Genomic DNA, 24,739 nt, shown 5'->3' with positions numbered 1-24,739 from the left:
GAATGTTGTGGTGATTTGTTCCCTCAATACCAGACAGTGTATTGGAATTCTGTGCCAGCAGTTTTTGTTTTGATCAGGACATGTATTGTTTGACAGACGAATAACTGACTTTAGGCTGCTGTGTTTGTTTTTGGATATGATTCTTACGTATACACCCACATGATGGACAGTGATCTGTAAGATAACACCCAGCGTCCCAGCCCAACCTGTTTCTTTTCCTGGAAGATGTTTAGGATGAGCTACTCTATATGGCCTGGCTGCCACCTAGCTTCCCTTGTCCCTGCTGCTCCTATATCATGTTCAGAATGCACAGCCACAGCTATTGAGCAATCCTCCACGTGATCCTGTGTTTTGCAACACTCAAATATTTAATGTCCATTTAAATTATAAGCCAAAGAAGGATCATCCCAAGAAGGTTAGATGAATTTGTAAAATATGATATAATCAATTCCAATTTGAAGTTACTTCAGCTCTTCGACCTTGTATCAGATACTGCATGCTAACTTTCACTCACACTGTCACACTGTCACACACACACACACACACACACACACACACACACACACACACACACACACACGCACACACACTCTCTCTCGCACGCACGCACGCACGCACGCATACACACGTCACGTACACACATTTTGTGAACAAACCAAGGCTGGAAATATGTCATCGATACAGTATGTGTCCTTGAGTATAAGATGTTTGTTCCCCCTTCTATGTATTAGTAATGCACAAAGTCAAATTCTTTGCATGTGGACATACTACCAGGCAGGCATTCTGATTCAGTGCAGTCAAGCAAGGCAGTGTAAAGGTAAAGGCAGAGAGAGAGGGTCCCCCATAGTTAAGCAACTCTTGGCCACGCCCCCGTCGTAAATGCTTCCTACTTTGCAGTGGCATTGCATAAGCACAGCTTTCTTGTTCTCATGGCCATGTGCAGCAGTGGGCATTCAAATGTCCAGTTCCACGGATTCTGGCACTCTGCTGATAAGCAGCAGTATTGATATTGGGAGGCGTATAGGGCTATACTGTATATAGGGTATAGGGCTGTCACAATTTAGAAATTTGACTTGATGATTAATTGTCGCTCAAATAATGAAGATTAACGATTTAATTGTGTTTCTGTTATTGAACATTGGGACATTATGTGTGAAATTTTCATTTCTGCTTTTAGGCTTTGTAAACAAAAGGTGCACAGGGCAGATAATGACATAACTTATACAATTCAATAACTTTATACTTCATATATGCATAGTGGAAATAGCCTATCTACAGGCTTAAAGCTTAAGCTTTTTGAGCTTGTAAAGCTGCAATTTCCACAATTACTTTTTTTCCTTTTTTTTTAATAAAAAGGGGTGTACTGTCTGGGATATTATAGGGTTAATCATGGGAGGGGGCCAAGGGTAGAGAGACAAAGACAGTGAGAGGGGGCCGCACACTGTTTCACAGCTCCAGCAGTGGATTGGGGGATGGCAAGGAAACATGCCGTTGTAGACATGAACTGCTAGAGAGCCCAGTCAGTCAGTTATGAATACGATCCAATCTTTTTGACTAGTAGTAGTCCCGTCTGTAGTCTGTTTACAAGGACTAGGAATATGCACAGACTGATCTGAGCGCAGCCAGCCCACCACCACCCTACAGGAAACAGAACACCCCAGTTGTTTACTTCCTCTCAGCTATCCATACCATCCAGCTACAGTATCTATGCTCTCTGGGCTGTTATGGCTCTGCTGTGATTTATGGCATTATGTCATCGTGTCCCTATACTCCCTACACAGGGTCAGTATCATAAACACTTATGATAATGTCCCTCCTGTTTGTTGTCTCGTCGTCATTGCACAATTCCTCTGTTGCTCTCCCACTGTTCTACTGTTTAAGATTATTGAGTGATTATTCTATATATATATTTCTTTTGTAAAACTGCCCCTCAGTTCTCTGACAAGGTCTGTACTACTACAATATTATGGCCTTGCTATTTTTGCATGCCGCCCACTATTGTACAACAAAGTATAATACAGGACAGGGCTTGCATTAAGTCGTTAATCAGACTACCGGTAATCGATTTAGGCGATTACAAACAATCTGGTTTTCACGCTGATTGGTTGATATTAAGAAATACAACTGCTTCTCATCTCAATTATCCAATTAACCTACATGGGCAAGATTAAGTCTGTTAGAGAGGTTCTAAATTTTGTGCAGTTGGACAGCTTTGTGGATCTTTGGTATTCAACCTTCTAGTTGCCTGTTTCTTGCTAATTTCACGGTCACATTCTGATAGTTCCAGTCAGAGCCATACAGGTTCATCAACTTGCATTTCCAACCTTGAAGTGTGTTTGCTAATGTGTGTGATGCTGATCTTTCTAGTCTAAAAGATATGGGGCTCTATTTTTGTCAGTGCTAAACACCTTATCCCCAAACATCTTTGCCTTTTACTATTTTGAAAAACCTTTTGAATAGTCCAAATAGCCGATCTACAAGTTCACAACGTGTTGATGTAGATCGGCTAGTTGAACGATTTATATGAACCTTTTATAAATTATATTTCCTTATTTATCATAGCTGTAGTGTATCCATGGCCCAGTTTGTCTGTGAGGGGAAGTCCCTTTGGCTTGTTTTCTAAACGCTGCTAACAATTATTTCCTCTGCAGAGACATTGTATTTCCTGCTTCCTCATTCTATAGAATTTTGTGGTCCTGCTCTCTATTTTTGAGTGGTGCAACCACTCCCTTACGGAGCTATGTGTGTAGCTGGCTGCCTGCCTGGGTGCCTGGGTGCCTGCCTGCGTATGAGCACGAAAATAGCATGGTGTTTTTCACCACCTGTGCGCAACCTAACACACACACAAACACACATGCACATATTAACTGTATATATGATGATTTCGAGTGTGCCAGTACAGTGACAGTACAGTACAATAGAGGGACCCCAACACGGCGCAACTGTAATTTCTCAACCGTTTTGGATGTGGGGCGGCTCGCTGGAATCGGCCTGGCCCCCTGGGCGCGTTCCTGGGGGTCTGGAATTCTGGATGTTCTGGGGACCCCCACACGGAGTTGCACCACTCACTTCACACGGGTGTGATTTTCTTGCTTTGCCAGTCTCTGACGTGGTCTCATCTCTTACCCCTGGCACAAACTGGCCACTGAATGACTGAACAAATACTTAACTTCATATCCTCCTTTTGGTACAATAGGGAAAGGAGAGGTATACTCCCAACAAATTACTAGTATTGTCCAATGGTGACTATAGTTATATTAGTTGATGCCTGTGTTGTTTGTTTCCTCTGTATCTCAGAGAATAGAGATTCTCTGTTCTCATATCATTTTAAGACTCTAAATTCATCAATGACAAAGTGCCTCTCTCTGTCCCTCTGCAGGCCTTCATAAGATGGAGGCTTAGTACTTGTGTGGGTCCATTGGTGTGGTGTTATTTTAGTAGACCAGGGCTCAGTGCTGCAGGGCAGGCTGGCATCTCTGCTTTGATCAACAGAGACAGAGCTGGACTGGCACTGTTGAGCTCACTATTGTCCCTGCCCACTGGCCATGGAGACGGTCAGGCACACTGATCCCAATGACTGCCCGACTGGCTCACTGTCTCTCCCCTGTTATTAACCTATATAGTTGATTGACAGTCCCTCCCTATAACCTCTGTAAAGCTGCTTGCACACTACACAATTGTGGCCATCTTCTACGTTCATTAAATGCCACACGATGGGATGTCACACGATGGGGGGAAAAAAAGGTTAAATTGTGATTATCCACCTTGTTGGACTGTGTGAGTGAGTTGAATTGAGTCCACCAAGTCACGCTGTGCGATGGGAATAGGGTATATTTGTGATTCACAGCACTCTGCAGAGGAGGACATGGCAATTCTGCAAAGGGAGATCATATCTCCATCTCCACACCCCATCACACCCTTCTCTGCTGCACATACACTCGCAGATAGATACTGATTGATTCCCCATGCTTTGACATGCAGTAGTTTCTTGGTTAAAGGTACTAATTTCTGTTGACACAAACCCTTTCATATATTCTTGTCACCTGTGCTGTGGTGTCTTGGGTGCCGTGGGAAATTCCCACGGAAGCCTGACTGAGCTGTGGTGGTCAGACTAAGAGTAAGACTGAGTCAAGGATGCTCGTTGTATCACTATTAACTACTAAACTACAGCCTTCTGCTGCCATTCTGTGCCCTCAAGATAGCTGCAAGAAGGGGTGGAAACCATCTAGATTTGGCCTGACATGATAAGAGTCAAATTAGTTGTTGATTTGGTGACAGCCTAGCCTACTATGCATTTTTGTGTTGATAAAGCATCTCTACCATTGTAAAGATTACACTAGTCATTGCATTTATCAGGAGATCTGGAATTTACTTGTTAAAAAGCGTGCAGACCGTTGTCTGTATTCTGCTCTATAACTGTATTGTGCAGCAGAAATAATCGATTGTTGTAGTCTTGTTTTTCTGAAAGTGCATTTATCTTATTTTGTTTTGGTGCAGTTAGTGTCCCAGCAGATTTGTGTGTAATCAAGTGGAGGTAGTTTTTTGAAAAGAGGTTGGAACTTAAGTTTACCTGAAGAGACCTGAAGGGAGTGAGGTGAGAGCTGAATTATTGCCAGTGGCCTCAGGCGATGTTGGATGCAAAATTACAGTGTTTACTGTGCAGGTGATGAATAGCATTTTATGGATGGAGATTGTTGGAGTGTTTTGTAAGCAGCACAGTAATGTAGGTGGGTGTGCTTGTGCTTCATAAACTACTGTATGTGAGAACTGTGCATTCAGTTGCATTATGTAAACAATAATATGTCAAAATTGTAATGACCTTGCTTTTCCTTTTTTTTTATTTTTTTGTATTGACAGCCAGCAATGGGTAAAACGCTCCCAAAAAATGTAGTCCCTGTGACACATCTAGGGCAGCACTCACATTTAAATGTTCGATATGCAATATATGTATACATATTATGTAATTATTATTATTTTTTGTTAGAGATTTTTTTTTATGTATGTTCATGTATCATGCTGTAAGTTTTCAAAGCTAAACTAGTACAGTTGTGAATGGGCCAAGTTAACACACTAGTCCTAAACCAAGGTTAACTTGGCTTTGCTCTTGACTTCCTTGTCCCTGACAGAGGCTCCGTTCCGGCTCTCCTTGTAAAAAGGCTCCGTTTCCTCCCCTCCCCCGTCTCACTTGCTGCTCTGTCTTGAATGTTTACCTTTTTCTAGCACAGCCAACCTCTCTTCTACACTCTGGTTTACCCTCTTCTTTGTCAAGTTCCCTCTTCTCGTCCCCTTTGTTTTGCTTCACTGTGCTCCCGTGCGTATGTGACACGTGCACGTGGGATGCTGGTCTGTCGCAGGACGCATGCTGTTAAGAACATTGTGTACTATTAGCTAATTGCACCACGTTTTGACTTTTGAGGAATCCGGCATTCAGAAGGCATTATGGTCAAGGCACCAAGCCTGTTTCCTTATGCATATCATAGTACTTACTTAGGCCAGTTTTGTGGGGAACAATAGTGGTAGATTTGTTTCCTTGCACGGTGCACCACTAACTATTGTGTGCATTAGCCTGCCACTCAAGTGTGCATTAGCCTGTTTACAGTAAACGTGCTATGCAGCCATCAGTACATCGGCATTCTTCGGCACAGACTGTACCGAGGTGGACGTGAATGTTTTATGAGTTTTTGTTCCCCTGCGGTGTCTGCTGATGCATGCATTCTGCCCGTGTTGCCCCCCCCCCCCCCCCACCGTATACAGAGTATATACACGCGACGCAAACGCGTGCAGTGTCCCAGTCTGCGGACAACGCTGGCCGAGTGGCTTTGCCTTTTCTATCTGATGTCATTAGTACACATGCATGGGTCTGTTGATCCTCTGTCAATGAGGCGGCGGGCCCGGACTGGCGTTCCCAGGCCTCTTTTCATCCCTGGTCTGAGAGGGGCTGGTCCGCTTCCCACTGGCACAGCTTACACACCGTACCGCACTGTCGGGGCGTATGGGTCTTTTCCTGACGGTATATAATTCGTATAGCGCTGATCTCAGTTCAGCTAAAGAATAATCACCCGGGAGGGAAGTGTGGTCTCAAGAAACATAATCTTTAAACCAGATTAATTGAAAATCCTTTGGGAAAAGGTTGAAAACTCTCAGGGGTGCAGCTCTCTATGCCTTTGTTATTTTGACTCATTCTCATTTCATTGTCCTGTTCAAGAGAGCATGCAGCCAGTAGAGGAGGGGATGCGGGATTTTGTAAGTTCCAGAAATAGGCTCTTCGTGTGGGTCCCCTCTGCTTATTACAGGAAGCGATCTGTTCCTCCTTCCACTGACCATCCCATAGCCTTAGTCCTGCATGTTGTCTCCTCCTCAGTCACTTTAACAAAGGCTGAATCTGTACAGTACATTTGTACATTTTAGGTTTATAGGTGAGGCTCATGTCCTGATAGAAAAACACAATACTGTTTAAACCGGTAGAATTAGTTCAGTGTTTCAGTGATTGTGTCAAATTCCAAGAAACAGTTGCCATAGAGGCCTATTCTCCCCTGCCTGTCGGTGTGAATCACAGATTGTCACATCACAGATTTACAAAATTCCTGTATCGTTTTTTTCCATAGAAAAGAAAGGGAAGAAGAAGGGGGTGGGGGGCAAGGGGGAAAGGAGATCAACGTATAGGAGATAAGGTAAAGGTGAGTGATCATAGCAGCAGGTCAAGTGTATACTGTGCATTATAGTGCTTATCTGTCTGTTATAACTCTTTATACTGTCTCCAACAAACAGTGTAGAATGTAGATGGAAAAAAGAAACGCTAAAAAATACTAAAAGAGGAACGATTAATGAGCTCACACGAAAGCTGCCCTCGCCCTCCATTGGTGCTCCTAGATACTGTATGTATGTGGGAACTGGTCTGATAGTGATCAAGCAGGATTAGCTGGTGACGCCATCATCACCTCTGCTCTTTGAATGTGGAAAATCAACAGGAACCAGGAGCCGAAGCACACGGATATAATTGTGTGTGTGTGTGTGTGTGTGTGTGTGTGGGGGGGGGGGGGGGGGGTGGGTGGCGCGTGGTGTGTGGGTGTGTGTTCGTTCATGTAGCTGTGTTTAGAGATTGCACATACATGAGTCATAGATTGCACACACATACGTGTAGAGATTGCACATACATGACATGTCAGAGTGTCACCTGGTGAGTCGGCCTGTGTGATGTGGAAGGCCTGCTCCAGTGCTCCAGGGTGAGGCGTGTCTGCTCGTTCATACTGTACTGTCTGCACCACAGAGAGAGAGAGAGAGGGCTGTATTTTGCGTGTCTTAAGTACCAGGTCTTATTACCTAACTTGAGTAAACTAAAGACCTGGAGGCGTGATCAATGCCATTTGGCTATTCTGAGTGGCCAAAGAGCATTGATCACGCCTCCAGGTCTTTAGTTTACTCAAGTTAGGTAATAAGACCCGGTACTTAAGACACGCAAAATACAGCCCAGAGAGTCTAATGTAAACTCTATTCAGTGAGGTTTAATAGTGCGTCAGACACACTCGGACGGAATTGCAAAATGCAGATCCTGGAAGATTAGACAATCAAACAATGGCAAAAAAAGCAACATGTTTGTACATGTAAGTTTAGATGTTTTAAGTGTGGTTTTACTGCTCATTTTGAAGACATAATTTGAGTTTGCACTCATCTGTGAGGAACTGAAGCCTGGTGTGATTAGTAGTAGTAGTTTTTTAAGGGCCCAAACCCAAATGCATGTATGCGACAGTCAGCCTACTACAGCATGGTGCTTCTACAGCTCATGTCTGCAGTGATAATCTAATTCTCTGTGCAGACCACACATGCACAGCATGGTTGGACTCCCAATTTGCATTCCTTTGCATTTTGCATGAGAAAAAACACATCCATCCCAGAAGATGGCCTCAGCAAACAGATTTGGCCTGTTATTTTTAAAAGCTGTAATTCTGTGGTACAGTAAAGTGAAGTGGCACACAGCATTGTGTACTGTATGTTGTAATATTGTATGTAAACAACAACCGGATGTGTTAACTAGGTTTCTGTTGAATCATTTATGTCTCTGGTACTTTCTTATAATATAGTTGATTGACAAAGAAAATAACTTTCACAAAATATGAACCCTTAAAATCTGATTTATAAAAACAAGGCTTTTAACTTTTTTTCTTGAAGATTTTAGATTTTTTTTTGTGCTTTTCTGTCTTCATTTCGATAGAACAGTGTAGATTGACAGGTAGTGTCATATACGTAAGTGCTATATAAATGCAGTCCAAGTGGGGAGAGAGTTGGGCAGTGACACGCTGCAAAGGTCCACCAGTCTCAGGAATCAAACCTGGGACCTGCTGTCAGGCTGCGTCAGCAGCTTCTATAATGTGGTAGTAGGAACTATACTTAACCACAGTGCCCCGAGGCCTTTCTAATCTCAGTGAGAGACAGGACGCGGTAGGTCATAGGCTCATGTGCCGGTGTGTTTACAATGATGGTAAGTCGATAAATGCTCTGATAAAGAGCATGCCACCCTTTAAATTCTCTTCCACTTTGATGTTAAAACCTTACCATAGCAGTGCGCTGCATGATAACATCATGCTGTACAAGGCTGAACAAGGCTGTGTCGGCCATTTAAAGTATTCTGTCTGGTTCACTTAAATAACTGGCTTGATTATTATTATCTGTGTGTGAGACTTCTTTATTTCAAATGGTATGTATTAGCGGTGTCCTGGCTGTCGAAAGGATGCAGCAATGAGGGGGATTATGGAGGATCAGTTAGGCTTTGGAACAGACTCCTTCTCTACATTATTCTCTGCCTCGGCTCTCATGTGCAGGGCAGGCAAATACACACATCAGTGCAGATAGCTTTTTGGCTCTGCCGCCCCCACCCCCAGCCTCTAGCATGCTGGCGGAATGTTTTTGTCTAATTCACCATCACCGATGTGCTGCCCTACTTTTTCAAGCGCAAGCGAGCTTTGGCACATTGCCCTGCCCTACACTCCACCGCTGCCAACGTGGATCCTCTCCCTTTAACGGTCCCCCCCCCCTCTCTTGGATTGTCTGTTCTTCTAAAGGAAAGAAATGCTCTGGTCCAACCTGGATCCTCTGCCCAACTTTAGGATTTATTCTTAGGACGTGGCTCTGAGAGGGAACAGGCACAGCTGGATTTATTTGGCCTCTGGCTTGGCGTGTGTGTGTGTGTGTATATTTACTCTAGGCACATGATGAGGCTCATCCCAGAAAGGGAAAGTTTTCCTTGTGCTTGTGTTTTTATCTGCTGCTGCCATTACCTTTTGTAGTCTATTCTAATCCGTGTTTCATCATCACAAGACTCCCACCTGTCTCACAGCAGTATACAGCGACTGTTTATTAGACTGCCAGAACTCTTCTACATATATATACCCAGCCAGTATGATGACATCACCCGGCACTTCTTTGAAATCCTCTGAAACTGTCTGTCCCTCTCCTTCAGTAGTAGGAATATTGGTCAAAACACCGGTAGTCTTTGGTCTAGGACAAAATTGGAATCGGCTTTTGGCCCAAATATTTGGCATCGGTCAGGCCTAAGTAGGAACTAATGAACCTGTTAAAGTGTATCATATGCTAGGCGCACCATGGTGAGAGCAAACCCATGCTATAGTTGGCAGATGGTTCATTTTAATACTCGATTAAAGGACACTAAGGTGTTTAGTGTGCATGGCAGGCAAAGGTGCTGTGGGGGTGTGGGTGTACTGTGTGGTGCTGCAGCAGCCATGTCAGAGAATGTAGGCCAGGCTAATCTTCCCTGTCACAACTCACAGGTAATGACATCTGAACGCTGCCACGGAAGCATGGCATTGTGCTTAAGACCCAGTCGGTACGTGTGGGAGAAGGGGATCTGTAAATAAATCCTAATTCATCAGGTTAATCCCGTAGTGATGAAAGTCAGAGACAAAGAGAGATGAAGAAGGGGACGAGGGACAAAGAGTCAAATGTCAAGAAGGAAGTGAGTGACAGGGAGAGGTTGTGAGTAGGGTAGGGTCACGTCATTTTCAATCGGGAGTAAAAAAACGTGATCGGGACTGATCCCTAGCATCAATATTATATCCATATCATGATGTTAGACTTGATGTCGGCTGTGATTTGGGATGTTGTACTATTGTGATATGGCATAAGTGTTCTATAGAACTCAAAATCAAAATATCGGAATCGGATCGGGAGCAAAAAAAACGTGATCCCTAGTTGTGAGAGATCACAGATGTTGCCCTGCGTGAGTCACCATCACTTCTGATGCCGTCCGTCGTCCGTCCCTCTTGTCTCTTCCACACATCTTTGACTTGATTTGCTGGAGGACGACAGCATTATTATTCATAAAGGAAACACACACACACACACACACACACACACGATAGATACACAAACACTGCGTCATGGCACATGCACCGTCATGGCAGAAGACCCTTGGGCTGGCACAGACCTCTGCGTCACTGCCAGCGCCAGCAGCATCCAATGAGATCCGAGGCCTTCTCTCTCTGCCCCATCCAGACGTCATGTCTGCTGATAGTATTTTATCTTAAGCCCCTCTCATCCTGTTTTCTCTGCAGCTCTGTCTGGACCATGTGTGAGTCCGGTACCGGGTCAGTTGGTACAGTACATTCCTGTTGATACAGTAGCATCGTTCCCGGTTCCCTGCTACTGAAAGGCTCTAAAACCAACAGGAAATAATCCCGGGGGGGATTGGCTAGGAACTCAAAATGGGTTCGAGTCGGGACAGTGCAAAGAATTGTTTTTGTATGCCTGTTACTGTGCATATATCCCATTTTGGGGCGGGAACCACTTTTGGTGTTGGCATTATGTTATACTTTAGCTATTTAAAAATAGCAGATCTACAAGCTCATACGAGCTTGTAGGTCTGCTATTTTTGAAAAATTGAACGACTGACAAAGAAACAGCTTTTTCAGGAAACTGTCAGGATTCAGAAGACATTTTTAGAATCTGATCTCAGGTCAAAATGGGATATATACTGTCGTCTTGTCTACACCTCCTCCAGCTATTGTTGATATTTTAGTGGATACAGGCCGGGGTTCGCGTCTGAGTGGGAGCACAACTGAGAAAGACAGGGAAACGGAGAGAGAATCTACTGTACATTTGAAAGACAGGGAAACGGAGAGAGAATCTACTGTACATGTGCTTCTGAAGCGGGGCAGTAAGCAGAGACGGGGTGAGGGAAAGGATGTATGGATCCAGTGAGAGAAGGGGAGTTGTGTAGGCTATTATACGCTGTCCGCTGAGTCATTAGTAAAGCCTCAGGCATTTCGACATTTCGTCGGGCAGAAACCTCCTATCTCCATAGTATTTGTGTTTTATCGTAAATGAATGCCCTATAATATACTTGATCATACTACTACAGCGTCACACACATCGAAAGTAGAAGATCCACAAGCTCAAACCGTGGTGCGAAGCGGCATGTTTTCAGCTTGTAGATCTGCTACTTTTGCCATTTCTGAATTTGAATCCTGAATCCTCCATTAGGCTGGCCTGGTACTGGCTTATTTATTAGCAGAACATCTACCTCACATGATGATAAGCCCCTCCTATGTCCAGCTTTTAGTGTGTGTGTAAACGCCAACTTTATCCTAACACAAACATTAAATGCCATTGATAATGAATGGCCAGTTTTGAGTGTTTGCGTAAACGCAAACATTAAAATACTAAATGATTGGCCAGAATGAGATGATGTACAGTATGAGCGGCCCTCACTTCAACGTGGGTGATTTCTATTTTATTTTATCTGTGTCTATATTGAATTCAGTGTCTCGACTCTCTACTACTCTACTTAACGTCTATCTGTCCCTCTCGCTGCGGTTGCCTTAACATCCCCCCTCAGTGTGTTGCATAACTTTATAGAAGAACTAGGTCAAGTTTCTACCCCGCAAAATGGCTCCTTTCGTCCCACTCATCCACCACCCCATCACCACCCCATCTTCTTCCTTTTCTTCATCCAAAGGAATGTCAACACTCGGCTCTTTAGCCATTCATTCCATCCTGGGTGCACTGCACAGGGGGGTTGGGCATCTGTGTTTCACTTCATTGCAAAGATGAGGCTTTGTATTGGATGTACAGGCAGCGCACCAAGTACAGTGCAAGGCATTTGCGTGCTATTATCTCGCACCACTGCTTGATTTAATCACCATTTGAATACTTTGGACATTTGGACAGGGCTTTGTGACCGACAAGCAGGCTGCAATTTAGAAGTTTGTCAAGAGAGCTTTATCTGTTGTTATACTGTAGAAGCTAGCTCTTAGTGGAGTGTTGATTCTGTGTGACCTATTCTCTTAAACATGAACAAACACCTACAGTATGTGACCTACTAACTTAAACAACATACACAAACACCTATTATAGTACAGTATGTGACCTATTTATGTCACTTATACAGTTTGATGTTCAAGGCAAAGCTAGCAGTGCAAGTTTCTGTACAAGGCACTGACTGGGGTAATTTGACTTGTTAATGATGAGTTTACTTTCAGTCGGAAAGAAAAAGTGGGTTGCATTAATAATGGGCTTAGATAAATGGATACCGTCAAATGGATTTCTTTCTTTTCCTTAAGTCCTGCAGAATCTGTTCAGGGTGCAGGGTTGCAGCAAAACCCTCATCTGTTCCTCATTTTGTTAAATTGGGAGACCTAGGGGCCTCAGCTTGAAAGGAAGGACATCACAGGTAGTCTATAAAACGTTGTACAATTATTTGAGTGTTCAGTTTATTGCTGACCAGTGCAGATACAGTAGGCAGAAGTTCAGTTGAGAGTGAGACTCGCATCTCCTTTTTAAATCATGTATAATGTAGGTACAGTACACACAGTTGTACACGACACGTTTCAGTACTGCATTTATGGCTAAAATGTCTAAAACTTGTGTCTGTTGTAATTACAATTATTAATCACGATGACTTTTGTGATGTTATTGTGCCTCTGAGCCTGCTGGATGGGTAGATGGGTTGTACAATGTGTTATCTCTTGTATAATGGTGAGGAGATGAGGGCATGGTGATAACTGATCAAATGTATTTGTTTAACCCATTTAGGCCTGACCTCAAAATTTTAAAGAAATCTTCTAAATCCTCTGAAGATCCTTCTGAAATAAATATTTTAAATTATAACAATGTTTAAAACACCAAAAGGGGTTCCCACCCAAAATGGGTCAATTTGTTGTACGTGCAGCCCTAAATATAATACATTTTATATACAAATAAGCACACTCTCAATCACTACTCAAATATTTATTGGCTGAATCTTATCACATTCTTATCACTTTGTGACACACTAATGGAACTGTTATTTGTGATTACAGCAGGTAACGTTTGATAAGTGAATGGACCTTTCTGTGTTGTTTGTATAGTATACGTTCTACAACCACTGAACTCAACTAAACTGAACGATCTACTAGTATGTATAGTTGTATACTACTATATATTCTGACTATAGGTCAAATTAAACATATTACGTATTCAAATAGTCTCTTCTCTCTGCTTCCTACTGGCCGTATAATATATGTGTCAAATCGGGGCATCGGGAATATGAGCCCCAATACTAATTGGAAACCTTATGTGAAGCTTTAATGGGGGTGAAGTGTGGTGAGATATTCTGAGATTGAAGGGGAGCCAGGGAGTATGTGTGTCACTGGGTCATTGAAGGAGGCTGGCAGTGGGGAATCTGGGGATACACCAACCTCCTTATTATGATTGTAACTAGCCGGGTAGGCTAATCTGCCAGAGTGAATTTGGATATTATTATATTATAGATTATGACAACACTTGTTATTAAAAAAGGCCATCTGAAATTAACAAAAGTTAAAAAAATATAGGTAAAATAAATGGGCAAATAGCCCAAAAAGTCTCACTAACTTTTTGTAGTGGCAATGGTTATGCGTTCCACATTCAGGTGGCATGTTGTTTCCTTTCAGCTCAGTTGTATCTGTTTTCACTTGGTCCTCTGTTTGAACTTCCATTTTCAAAGCCATGCAGCCCCAAGGCTGCTATTCCGCGGATCGGCCCATCTTTTCAACCTACATGAGCAGGAATGCAGCCTAACATCCTCTTTCTGATCTTCCCTCGGCCTCGTCATCACATTCACTTTTTACGCCTTTTCCCTCCACAATTTAGTCGCTATGCCAATTATTTCCAACCCACACACATTTCTGTGTGTTGTCACTGAGGAGCCCCCACCGGGAGACTCCGTCCTACGCCTACGCCTTTATTTTTTTAACTGAAAAAGTAGAGTCACCACCACCATACCCCGTTCTAGTTTGGGCAAGGGTTTGCAATTTGCATGCCGTGTTTTAGTACAATTGGTTATAACAGTGGTTCTCAACCAGTGGTATTGGAACCAACAGTGGTCCTGGACAGGATCCCCAGCTAAATGACGGAGAGTTGGTAACCAAATGGACCCTTATATAGATCACTTAATTGATTAATGTACAAGAAGACTACACAATTATTTTGATTGTTTGAGTGTTATGTCTCCTATGATACCATATCAATACAGCATGGAATTGTGGACAAAATCTTACCCAACGATAACAAAATATTATGGTCCGAGTCGAACCATAGGTCCTGTTGGGTATTGGGAACTGGTAATGTGATCAGAGTATCAGACGCCAGTGTTTTCTGTTCCTAGGCCAGTTAACTTACCCCCCCCTCCCCTGACCACCACTATACGACCATATATAACCCCCATTCTTCCTAATGCTATATACTGTATGACATTTGAAACGGTACATAGTTCAAAGCTATGAATCTAAGTTTAGCCAGTGTCCACGGTTCATATTATACACCTCGCCCCCACCCTCAAATATCTGTGCGTTGCCTCAGGGCTCTCGGGTTTCCTTCAGCGGAGCCCTCTCTCACTGTCCGGCCCCTATGGACAGTGTACATTATAAGGTGTTAAGCATATGGGCACTTGTCCGCATTGCAACATCAGCAGGGATGGATACTTGGATCATGTGCTACTGAGATGAGATAGTTAGCACTGATGTGTGCATTGCGCCGGCCAGCATACCAGGCCGGTGTTGAGGTCATGAAGTTAACCCAAATGCCAAGGACAAGGCTTGTTTTGGCGGAGAACACGCCGGTGAATTGGCCACAACAGCTCCCATAGTATTGGTTGGTCGGTGTGTATTGTGCAATTAATCTCCTCCATTTCATGCGTTACAGTAGGTGATCTCATCTTAATGTATAGTCTGTTTTATTAACTTGCCATGATGTGTCACTGTTGAAGATAATTTGACAGAATTCATGAAGAGACTGCTTGATAACACATATTAGAGATAGTGTTTTAGGCTCACTGTAAACAAAAAGAAGCCCAAAATGTTTCAAGTATTCATAAAACTGCTGTCCTAATGTTGACGATTGTCCTCCTCACAAGTATAGTAGTGTGTGACTGTGCGTCAGCGTAGCCAGTGCCCAGTGGGGGCGGGGCCATCATCAGCATGGTGCTGACATGCATGTTCATGTGTGAGGCTGCTGTGTTTCAGACAGTGATGTGTGTCCAGTCCAGTGACAGTCAAGGTGAAGTGATCAGGTTTCAGGATCACATGGCGTCTGCATCGCAGCCTCTATAGTGGCTCTTACTCCGTCTTTGGAGATGACAGCCGCTGGCGACAGCTGCTGTTCAGCTGTTGTTACTTACTTGTTGTTTTGGCTTTGTAAACCGGGCCTGCAACTATCAATCGACTATTAATTTACACATTGATACAATCAATGAAATTCTATATTTACAGAGGAGAAATACGTAAATTGGCGGCAGTGTTACACACCCCATGAGCCTTGATTTGTTTCTTTTAAACGTTACTTAATTGTGCCCAAAAAGCCTTTCCCTTGAACCCTCTGTTGGCTTATATTGTCTATTTGTCTTGTGGGGTTTTAATCATGCGTTCAGTTTACTGTAGCCTACCTAGTCGGTATCTAAATGTACAACAGTGGGGCCAAAGGCAAATTTCAACATGTGGTAGTAAAGTAAAGTTTACATTCCACAATAAATGGAGAGCGGTTCAAGAAGTGGGTAATCTATACCGGCTCTGAATAAGAAACTTGTTTGAAAGTATCCTCACTTGGCCTCACTTGGTAAGAGCTGGTGAGAATAGGCCCACTGTACTCTGTGTGTGTTAAAGAGACCTATCTGTTCCAAGATGGATATTTTCTGTTTAACTCAATCTGCCAGTGACAGTGACAGAGCGCAATAACTACTCGCATACTTCTTACTTAACCCATTCTGACGATCTGACCTGAGATCAGATTCGAAAAATGTCTTCTACCTCCTGACAGTTTTCTGAAAAAGCTATGTTTCTATGTCACTCGTTCTTCGATTTTTCAAAAATACCAGACCTACAAGCTCGTAGCGCGCCGCTATGAGCTTGTAGATCTGCTTTTTTTTCAATAGATAACGCCAAAAATATAAACAGCCGATGTACGGCATGAAGTGACCGCGATTTGTCTTATTTCTTATTTTCCCTTCATTTACCCAGGGTAGTAGCTAATTTTCAGCAACGCCCTGCACATCGAAACGCACAGACAGACGCATTAAAACCTGGGAGCTGACCAGTACGACATCAATCTTGGTCACTAAGCACTAGCTCCACTGGAGCAGTGCCTCGCTCAAGGGCACTTCAGCGGTGTTGGTTGAGTGATGACCAATCACTTCCCGACCCAGAGTTTTCCTGCCCATCCGGGGAATCGAACCGGCAACCTTTGGGCAACAAGGGCGCTCCTCTAACCCTTAGGCCACCGCTGCCCCTGAAAATATTTGAACTTTGTATTTTCACCTGACATACTCAAAATGGGGATTAGGTTGAAAGTGCCTAAAGCTACCGTATCTACTGAGGCATGACTGGGCTAAAGGTTGAGCAACAGTACGTTAAAGTGCAGTGAGTAAGCAAACATGCTGGGTGTCACTATCAAGGCAATTTGGGCAAGTTTAGACAAAACCTTACATCTATTTCCCCTACCACCAAAACACACACACACACGCACACGCACGCACGCACGCACGCACGCACGCACGCACGCACGCACGCACGCACGCGCACACACACACACACACACAGACCCCCTTTCCTTTCTCCACATCATTCTACCTTTACCCCCAAAGATAAGATAAACACAGAACCTGTTATGCCCTCCTCCCTCTTGTGTCACTATTTCAATATGTTCTGTTTCCTTATCTGCCTCTCTGATGCCCCCCCTCCTCTCCTGTCCTTGTCTCCTCTCCTGTCCTTGTCTCCTCTCCCCTTTGCGCCATTTCTCTCTCTCTCTCTCTCTCTCTCTCTCTCTCTCCTCTGTCTTAATGAATTCGTTTTTGCATTACTGTATGTAGGTGAAGGTTACACTGTAGAGTTTTCAAATTCAGGTCTCTCAATGTCTGCAAGTTTATTCCAACTCAGAGCGCATTAGACTATGCAACTTTTTAATGAATAAAATGTAATTTTGTTTTTGTCCAATTTTTAAGGTAGAGTATGCTAATACAATATAACTTGTACAATTGGGGTGGTTGTATTTGGTCTCCCTGCTCTTCTATTGAGACATTTAGATTGCGTCAAAGGTCATGTCTCACCTAGACACAGGATCTGACACCAATTCAATTTATCCCCTGAGCAAGCTCTATTAAGTTCAATGGTAAAAATGTCAGGACTTGTGCAGGAAACCGGGTTCAAATCCGGGGTAGAAGTGGAAGGTTTAATACATAGTGCAGCAGGTTTAAGTGGACACCTTAGTTTACTTGCTTATGACGCTGTCGCTTATGCACTTCTAAATTTGAACAGAAGGAAAAAGAGAGAGATAGGTATGGTAAAGGACAAATATCTCTTTACAAAGCCTGTTGGAACATTCCATTTAAAGTATGAGGTATAAAGTACAGCAGCCTTGTCTTCATAAAACGGAAAGATTGGGTATTGGGTAAGACTGACGTTATGTATCTTTCAGGACCTTTCACTGCTTCATCTCATTCCTTACTCAATGGCTCTGGTCTCAGCCAACGCCGTGGTTATTTTGACATTCCGTTTTTATTTTATTTTAATGTTGCCACTACTGTTGGAGCAGCCATAAACTACACAGGTTCATCCCGATGTTCTGGTCATCTTTATAATGTTGGTGTTAGTAAAAAGCAGGTAAAAGAGTAACGTTTGAGGCAGACTAACATCAGTCACTCTGCCGTTCACTGTAGTAGAAGAGGTGCACCTGCCGCCTGATGAGGATTTAAACCCGCAGCTACGTTGAGTCCGCCTACAGGAAATAAGTAAGCTGCAACCATGAGACCCGTTCCTGGATTCGTCTATAAAGAGAGAGAGAGAGGACAGGGGATATTTACTTGCAACTCATAAAAATGTGCCGGTTTCTGCTTATTGTTGAAGTATAGGTACACAAACGAGCATGATGGAGAGCAGCTTTCACAGTGTCGTCTTGTTTGCCACACGACCACATCTATCAATGTCGCTTTAACTCTCTGGCAGCCCTGCACCTGCCAGCTGGGATGTTATTCACCTTAACGCACTCCCTCTCGTGCTTTGTTAACGATTTTCACACTCTGAGATTAATTATCACTGTGGGAATTCTGCCATGTCTGCCTCCTGCACACTCCTGTTGCATATCAGCTTCAGTTGTGGTTTCAATAACTGTGTGTGATGTGTGTGTGCCGTGCTAACGTTCTGTACTGTGTGTGTTCTTCAGGTACCCCAGTCAACATGTGCATTGTTCAGAGCAGATCTCCACTGGTCCGGGTCAGTCTGCTGGCGACGTTGACCCACGTGACCAACACCAGGAGCAGGACTCCACGCAGCACAAGGTGTGTGTGTGTGTGTGTGTGTGTGTGTGTGTGTGTGTGTGTGTGTGTGTGTGTGTGTGTGTGTGTGTGTGTGTGTGTGTGTGTGTGTGTGTGTGTGTGTGTGTGTGTGTGTGTGTGTGTGTGTGTGTGTGTGTGTGTGTGTGTGTGTGTGTGTGTGTGTGTGTGTGTGTGTGTGTGTGATGGAGGGGGGGTCCACATGTTTATTTGTGTGGCCGGCAGGAGGTCTCCATCAGATTTCCACAGAACAATGTCTTTCTTTGTTGTGCTGTGTGTGATGTACACTTACAAATACAAACACCTGCATTCACACTGTATTGTTTATTTATAGTACTACGTTGTGTGGGTGGGTGGAACATTGTTTTCCTTCTGCTGTGTATAAGTGTAATTAATATTATGTACCGGTAATAATAATGTCATACCAGAAGCCCTTAGGTATTTTTGGTTAATATCAATGTCGACACCAGCGTTCATTTATGATTTTTTTTTTTGAAAAAACACACAAAACAGTAGACTCAATTCAACTTGCACCGTCTGAAATGAAAATGGTTTATTATCCATCATGTCATGACCTTTTTTCCTATCACACTGCGGATGTAATGAACAACATGGCCCAAATTGTGAAGTGTGCAACCTGATTTCATAACATTGCCGTGTTGGCTGCCTGTGGTGACGGTGTGAGTAGCAAAACTGAAAAGGGCGCGTGTCAGATGTGTCGGTGATGATGGGGGGTGTGTTTGTGTTTGTGTGTGTGTGTGTGTGTGTGTGTGTGTGTGTGTGTGTTGATTCTATTCATTCATTTGGGAGCAGCATGCAAGCTGCTCCGTTAGCACTAGCAGAGGGAGGTTACTTAAGTCTTTGTAACTCTAACCAACATGTAGTAACACATGCAAACAAGAAGGCACTGGTAACACATCTTATCTGACATGTACATCAGAGAGGCTGTCATGTAGTGTGCCTTATTTGCACCATGTTGGTAAAAAATCCCTTTTCCTGAAATTATCGTACAACTTCAATATCAATATGTATGTATTATTTTCTCTTATACAGTTTTTTTTTAATGACAGACTTAATGTAAAGTGTTTTTATGCCCACCAAAAAATGAAAGACCCTCCCTGATATACCAGGGATTCTGCCCAGCACAACAATACTTTTTTTTAAAGGTAACCAATATCCATTAAATATGTTTTTATCACAACATATAACATACACATTAGATATTTATGTGACAAATCACGTACACAGAGCGCTAATGTACTACAATTCCAATGGCAAGCCAGAAAAAGGTGCGAAAGATTTGCCATCACGACTTCTCAGAGTGACTCCGGCGGTGGCAGTATTGGGTCATAATTAGCTCTGTGGGATCACGGTTCAGCGAGTTCTCCCTGCTCTCCACTCAGTCCTCTGGGCTTTTACTGACCCACTGAAGCAGGAAACGTATCCATCTCAGCTCCGTCTATGGGTTCTGTTCCAGAGCTAAGCAAATTAAGGTCTTGAAGGGAGGGTGGAGCTGATGCGAGGTCAGTGCTCGTCTTTAAGTGGTGGTTAATCCCCAATAGTGGCTCAGAACAGATAGGAGAAGAGACCACGTAGGCGAAGACAATAATGCCAACGCCCTGGATGAAATTCCAGCTGTTCCTACCCGGTTGGCTAGGTTGATAGATTGTCAACACTTTATTTTACTCCACTGGACGTTAAGTGAAGATACTGGCTGATGGCCGACACTTTTGACATCTGCTGTTAAACCATTTCGACTCACCTTCCCTCTCCACAGAATTCCTGCTTGTAATGAGGGGAAATATTCCTTGCTGTCAGCCAGTTCCCTGTTCTCTTTAATACCCAATCCTTGATATTTTCCTCGCTTTTCTCACATGTCGGAACACACGCTGGATGTCAATGAGTGTGTTGCGCAACACTTCAAAAGGTGACTCGGCAGCAGTGTACTGTAGCTGGCGAGTGGCAACACTTTGTAGCTTTTGTAGTGTGATCACAGCTTTAGATGGATGACACGCCTAGCTGCAGAGGAAGTTGACGGTGGGAATGGCTCACCAAATGTTTTGATGGCAAAAGGTTTAGATCATCATCAAAGGTGTGGTTTAATTACATTTTGCAAGATTTCAGGGCCAGTATCACAAATGGTCGGCAAAGGACTACAGGCAGATCGGCAATTCTGCACAATGAGACTGACTAACTTCAAGAAAGAATATCTAAATGTAATTGTTGGCAGTCGGGGTATTTTCAAAAGTCTCCGTTTTGGATGTGTGGAGTGGCATAAATGTAGCAAAAAGCATATTGAAATGAAGGCGTGTTAGTGCTGTAGCCTAGAAATAATTGGGGTTTAGTCCCCTCAGTGTACATGAATGGGGTCTCTCTGTGTGTGTATGCATAGGTATGTGTACACACATGAAGGGGGCTCATTGTTTGCGGGCCAGCCAGCAGCAAACTGACGCTCCAGGGTAATCGAACGGGCCCGTCAGGCTGTCAGTGTTACAATAGCGCTGCCTTTGTCTCTTCCCTCCCATCAGTCAACAAGAGGCCATTTCACAACTTGAGATGCAAACTCGATGCCCTGCGTTTGTGTCGAGGTGTAGCTGTATGTGTGCTTGTGTTTCCTGAAGCACTTGATCTCCTCCCGTGACTTCTAACCCAACTGGATCGTCTTGCTCCTTTGAACACGTTATTTAAATGTTAAACTAAATGGCCCATTATCTTCGGATTAAAGTCGACCTCGGGGTGTATATATAGAAGAAACTCAACCTTTGGCATAATGTAATTGATTTGTTCATCTTGAAAGTATTGGTGGATATATATTGTGCTTGTGTCTGACGGTTTGTCAAATTGTTTTCATCCAGGCGGTGGAAGAATGGGCATCACACATAACAGACGATGTTGGACAGGAGAAGCAGGGGGCAGCTGAAGTACCTGTATCAGAACAGCTGCCAGCACACCACATACACCAAGACCATAATGAACAGGTAACAGACAGACAGACAGACAGCTAGCCTTCACATAACCATCATTCATTCTAAATGCCAAACAATAAATCACACCCGTGTGAAGTGAGGTGCGCTCTTATCATCATGACATAAAATAGACTGGGCCCTATCTTGTGTCACCCTTAACCCCCCACCTGGATACCAACTACCTGAGGACAAGGCCGCCAAGAATCTGCTTGGCTCAGCCATCTGTATGTACAGTTACAGTACACCTGCCCCCTTTTCTAACAGTACAAAACACTTAAAATGGGTCTGAGTGAACAACACCACATTAACCCATTTGGTCCTGAATAAAAAAAAAAGTCTTCTAAATTCTGACCGTTTTCTGAAATTCCTCATGTTTCTGTATCAGTGCCAGTGGTGCTCAATATTTCATGTCAAGGACCCCAAAAATTATATGTAATTGGCTGCCGACCCCCATCTGAAAATGTTATTCCAGGAACCCCTCAGAAGCAAAGATTTGAGTTAAAAATGTTCGCTCTGAAAGAATATATTCAAAGATTTGTGACACATTTTCACGATTTTTCAAAAATAGCAGATCTACAAGGTCGTATTGCGTGGCACTTGGTGCCACGCTATGAGCTTGTAGATCTGCTTTTTTTCAACAGCTAAACAAAACATAATGCTTAAAACATCAAAAGGGGTTCCCGCCTAGAATGGGTTAAAGCAGTACTCTTGTCACTGACGCAGGTGTCTCACCCTGCTTCACACCGGTTACTTTATGTATTCAATGTATGAGCCAGATTTAGGACAGTTATTTGTCACACTGGTTACTTTATGTATTCAATGTATAAGCCAGATTTAGGACAGTTATTTGTCACACCGGTTACTTTATGTATTCAATGTACTAGAATTTCGCCCCCCTTCGGGGGGCTCAATCCTAGTGTCGTTGCAGCGCAATATGGGAAGAAGGAAATTGCGGGAATTGACAGACTCCACTTCATGTTTCAGCTGTGGTTTTAAACTCAGTAGTGTGCCCTGCACACAGCGCACACTCGCAATTGCAGCTGGAGGGCGACGCGACACACACACACACACACACACACACACACAGAGCGATGTGTGGATAAATCACTGAGATTTGGGAAATGTGTTCAGAAGTACAACGATTAAGCACGCACAGGCAAATGTCAGAAGCATCTGTTTCGGTTTCCAAACAGGAAGTTGTAAATGTGCTTATTAGACGGAGGCAGCGTGATGCTGGCATCTATTGTGATGCCAGCATCACCACATTTCACATAGAAATATAAGCACCCATTTACTCGCTTAGCGGAGACTGTGGGGTGGTAGAGGACATCTCCCCGGACGCGTGGGTATGTCCAGATAGTTGCCTCGCGGAGGCCTCTTTGTCCAGTGTCCATTCTGGGTCTGGAAACGGCACTTTTTTGAGTGTTGACCCCAATAGAAGGTCTGCTGCTCTGAATTTTACACCTCTCCCGCTTAGCGGAGACTGTGGGGTGGTAGAGGACATCTCCCCGGACGCGTGGGTATGTCCAGATAGTTGCCTCGCGGAGCCGTCTTTTGTCCAGTGTCCAGTCTGGGTCCGGAAACGGTAATTTATTTTGCATTGACCCCAGTAGAAGCTCTGCTGCTCTGAATTTTACACCTCTCTCGCTTAGCGGAGACTGTGGGGTGGTAGAGGACATCTCCCCGGACGCGTGGGTATGTCCAGATAGTTGCCTCGCGGAGGCCTCTTTGTCCAGTGTCCATTCTGGGTCTGGAAACGGCACTTTTTTGAGTGTTGACCCCAATAGAAGGTCTGCTGCTCTGAATTTTACACCTCTCCCGCTTAGCGGAGACTGTGGGGTGGTAGAGGACATCTCCCCGGACGCGTGGGTATGTCCAGATAGTTGCCTCGCGGAGGCCTCTTTGTCCAGTGTCCATTCTGGGTCCGGAAACGGTACATTTTTTTGCATTGACCCCAGTAGAAGCTCTGCTGCTGTGAATTTTACACCTCTCCCGCTTAGCGGAGACTGTGGGGTGGTAGAGGACATCTTCCCAAACGCGTGGGTATGTCCAGATAGTTGCCTGGCGGAGCCGTCTTTTGTCCAGTGTCCACTTTATAAAGTCCATGCACTCCAGTGAATAGCATTTATCCATTTAGATAACTTTTTTATGTTATTTAATTACTTATTTTTACACAGAAACATAATGTGTGTCTTTACAATAACTGTAATGTAATAATAATACTAATAATGTAATGTAAAAATTATTTAATTAACGAATTAAATAATCTTATTTTATTCTGAAAGCAACCGGATGTCTTAAATCTGCTAGCTGTCAGACCGGAAGTTCTAAATTTGCTCATAAGACGGAGCCTTAGACGGAGCCAACTCGCAGGCAGTGCGAGAGGCTGGTTACAGGATTCTATAGGTCAGCCGTTTTGGTGTGACACACACGGCTTCCACATTTAGCTTCATACTGGGTGAAAGTGTCCTTCCAAAAATTATTATTTCGCTCGAAATTCTTATTCACAATGACATCGAGTTGAGGTGTTTGTGTTTTAGGGTAATTGTTGCATAAGCGCTATTTCGCACTATTTCTCCCTCCCCTCCCCTGTGTCTGAAGCAGCTAGCATGGAAGCTATATGGATTATGGAAGCTTTCCCTCCGATTGCACACAACCATGCCGTTATCCACGCGTCCATCCGATTGCTTTTAATGTAAATGTCCCATCCACTGAGCAATAGCGATATAAGCGCCTTATTCATTCATTCGATTCATTTGGGTGTGGGGCTGTGCAGTGCTGTGGGCAGCCTTTCTGACGGAGGCTCGGAGCTGCTGCTGCTGACGCTGTTCGAGTCGCATGGAGCAGTATAGAGTAGGCGTGGCGCAGCATTAGAAGGGCGCAGCAAATGCACGACATTGAGGGGTAGAAACCATCCCGGTCGCGTGGTTCATCTAACGCGTGTGTCACTGTGAAGGACTGGCCCCAATAAGTGAACGTAGTTGGC

At 43.8% G+C, this 24,739-nt stretch overlaps 1 protein-coding gene across 3 annotated transcripts in view; it reads left to right on the top strand.

Annotated features, from left to right (window-relative positions):
- suco (SUN domain containing ossification factor) overlaps positions 1-24,739 on the top strand; it is a 61,890-nt gene that overhangs the window by 4,704 nt on the left and 32,447 nt on the right. For all 3 annotated transcript variants that reach the window (XM_080769367.1, XM_080769366.1, XM_080769365.1), the window contains exons 2-3: positions 18,679-18,793; positions 21,643-21,765. In XM_080769367.1, coding sequence (XP_080625493.1) covers positions 18,679-18,793; positions 21,643-21,765 — 238 coding nt within the window. The remainder of the gene's footprint in view (positions 1-18,678; positions 18,794-21,642; positions 21,766-24,739) is intronic.

This window comes from Protomyctophum bolini (assembly GCF_963924005.1).
Source record: "Protomyctophum bolini genome assembly, chromosome: 8".
Classification (NCBI taxonomy): domain Eukaryota; kingdom Metazoa; phylum Chordata; class Actinopteri; order Myctophiformes; family Myctophidae; genus Protomyctophum; species Protomyctophum bolini.
This window is presented reverse-complemented; position numbering and strand designations above follow the sequence as displayed.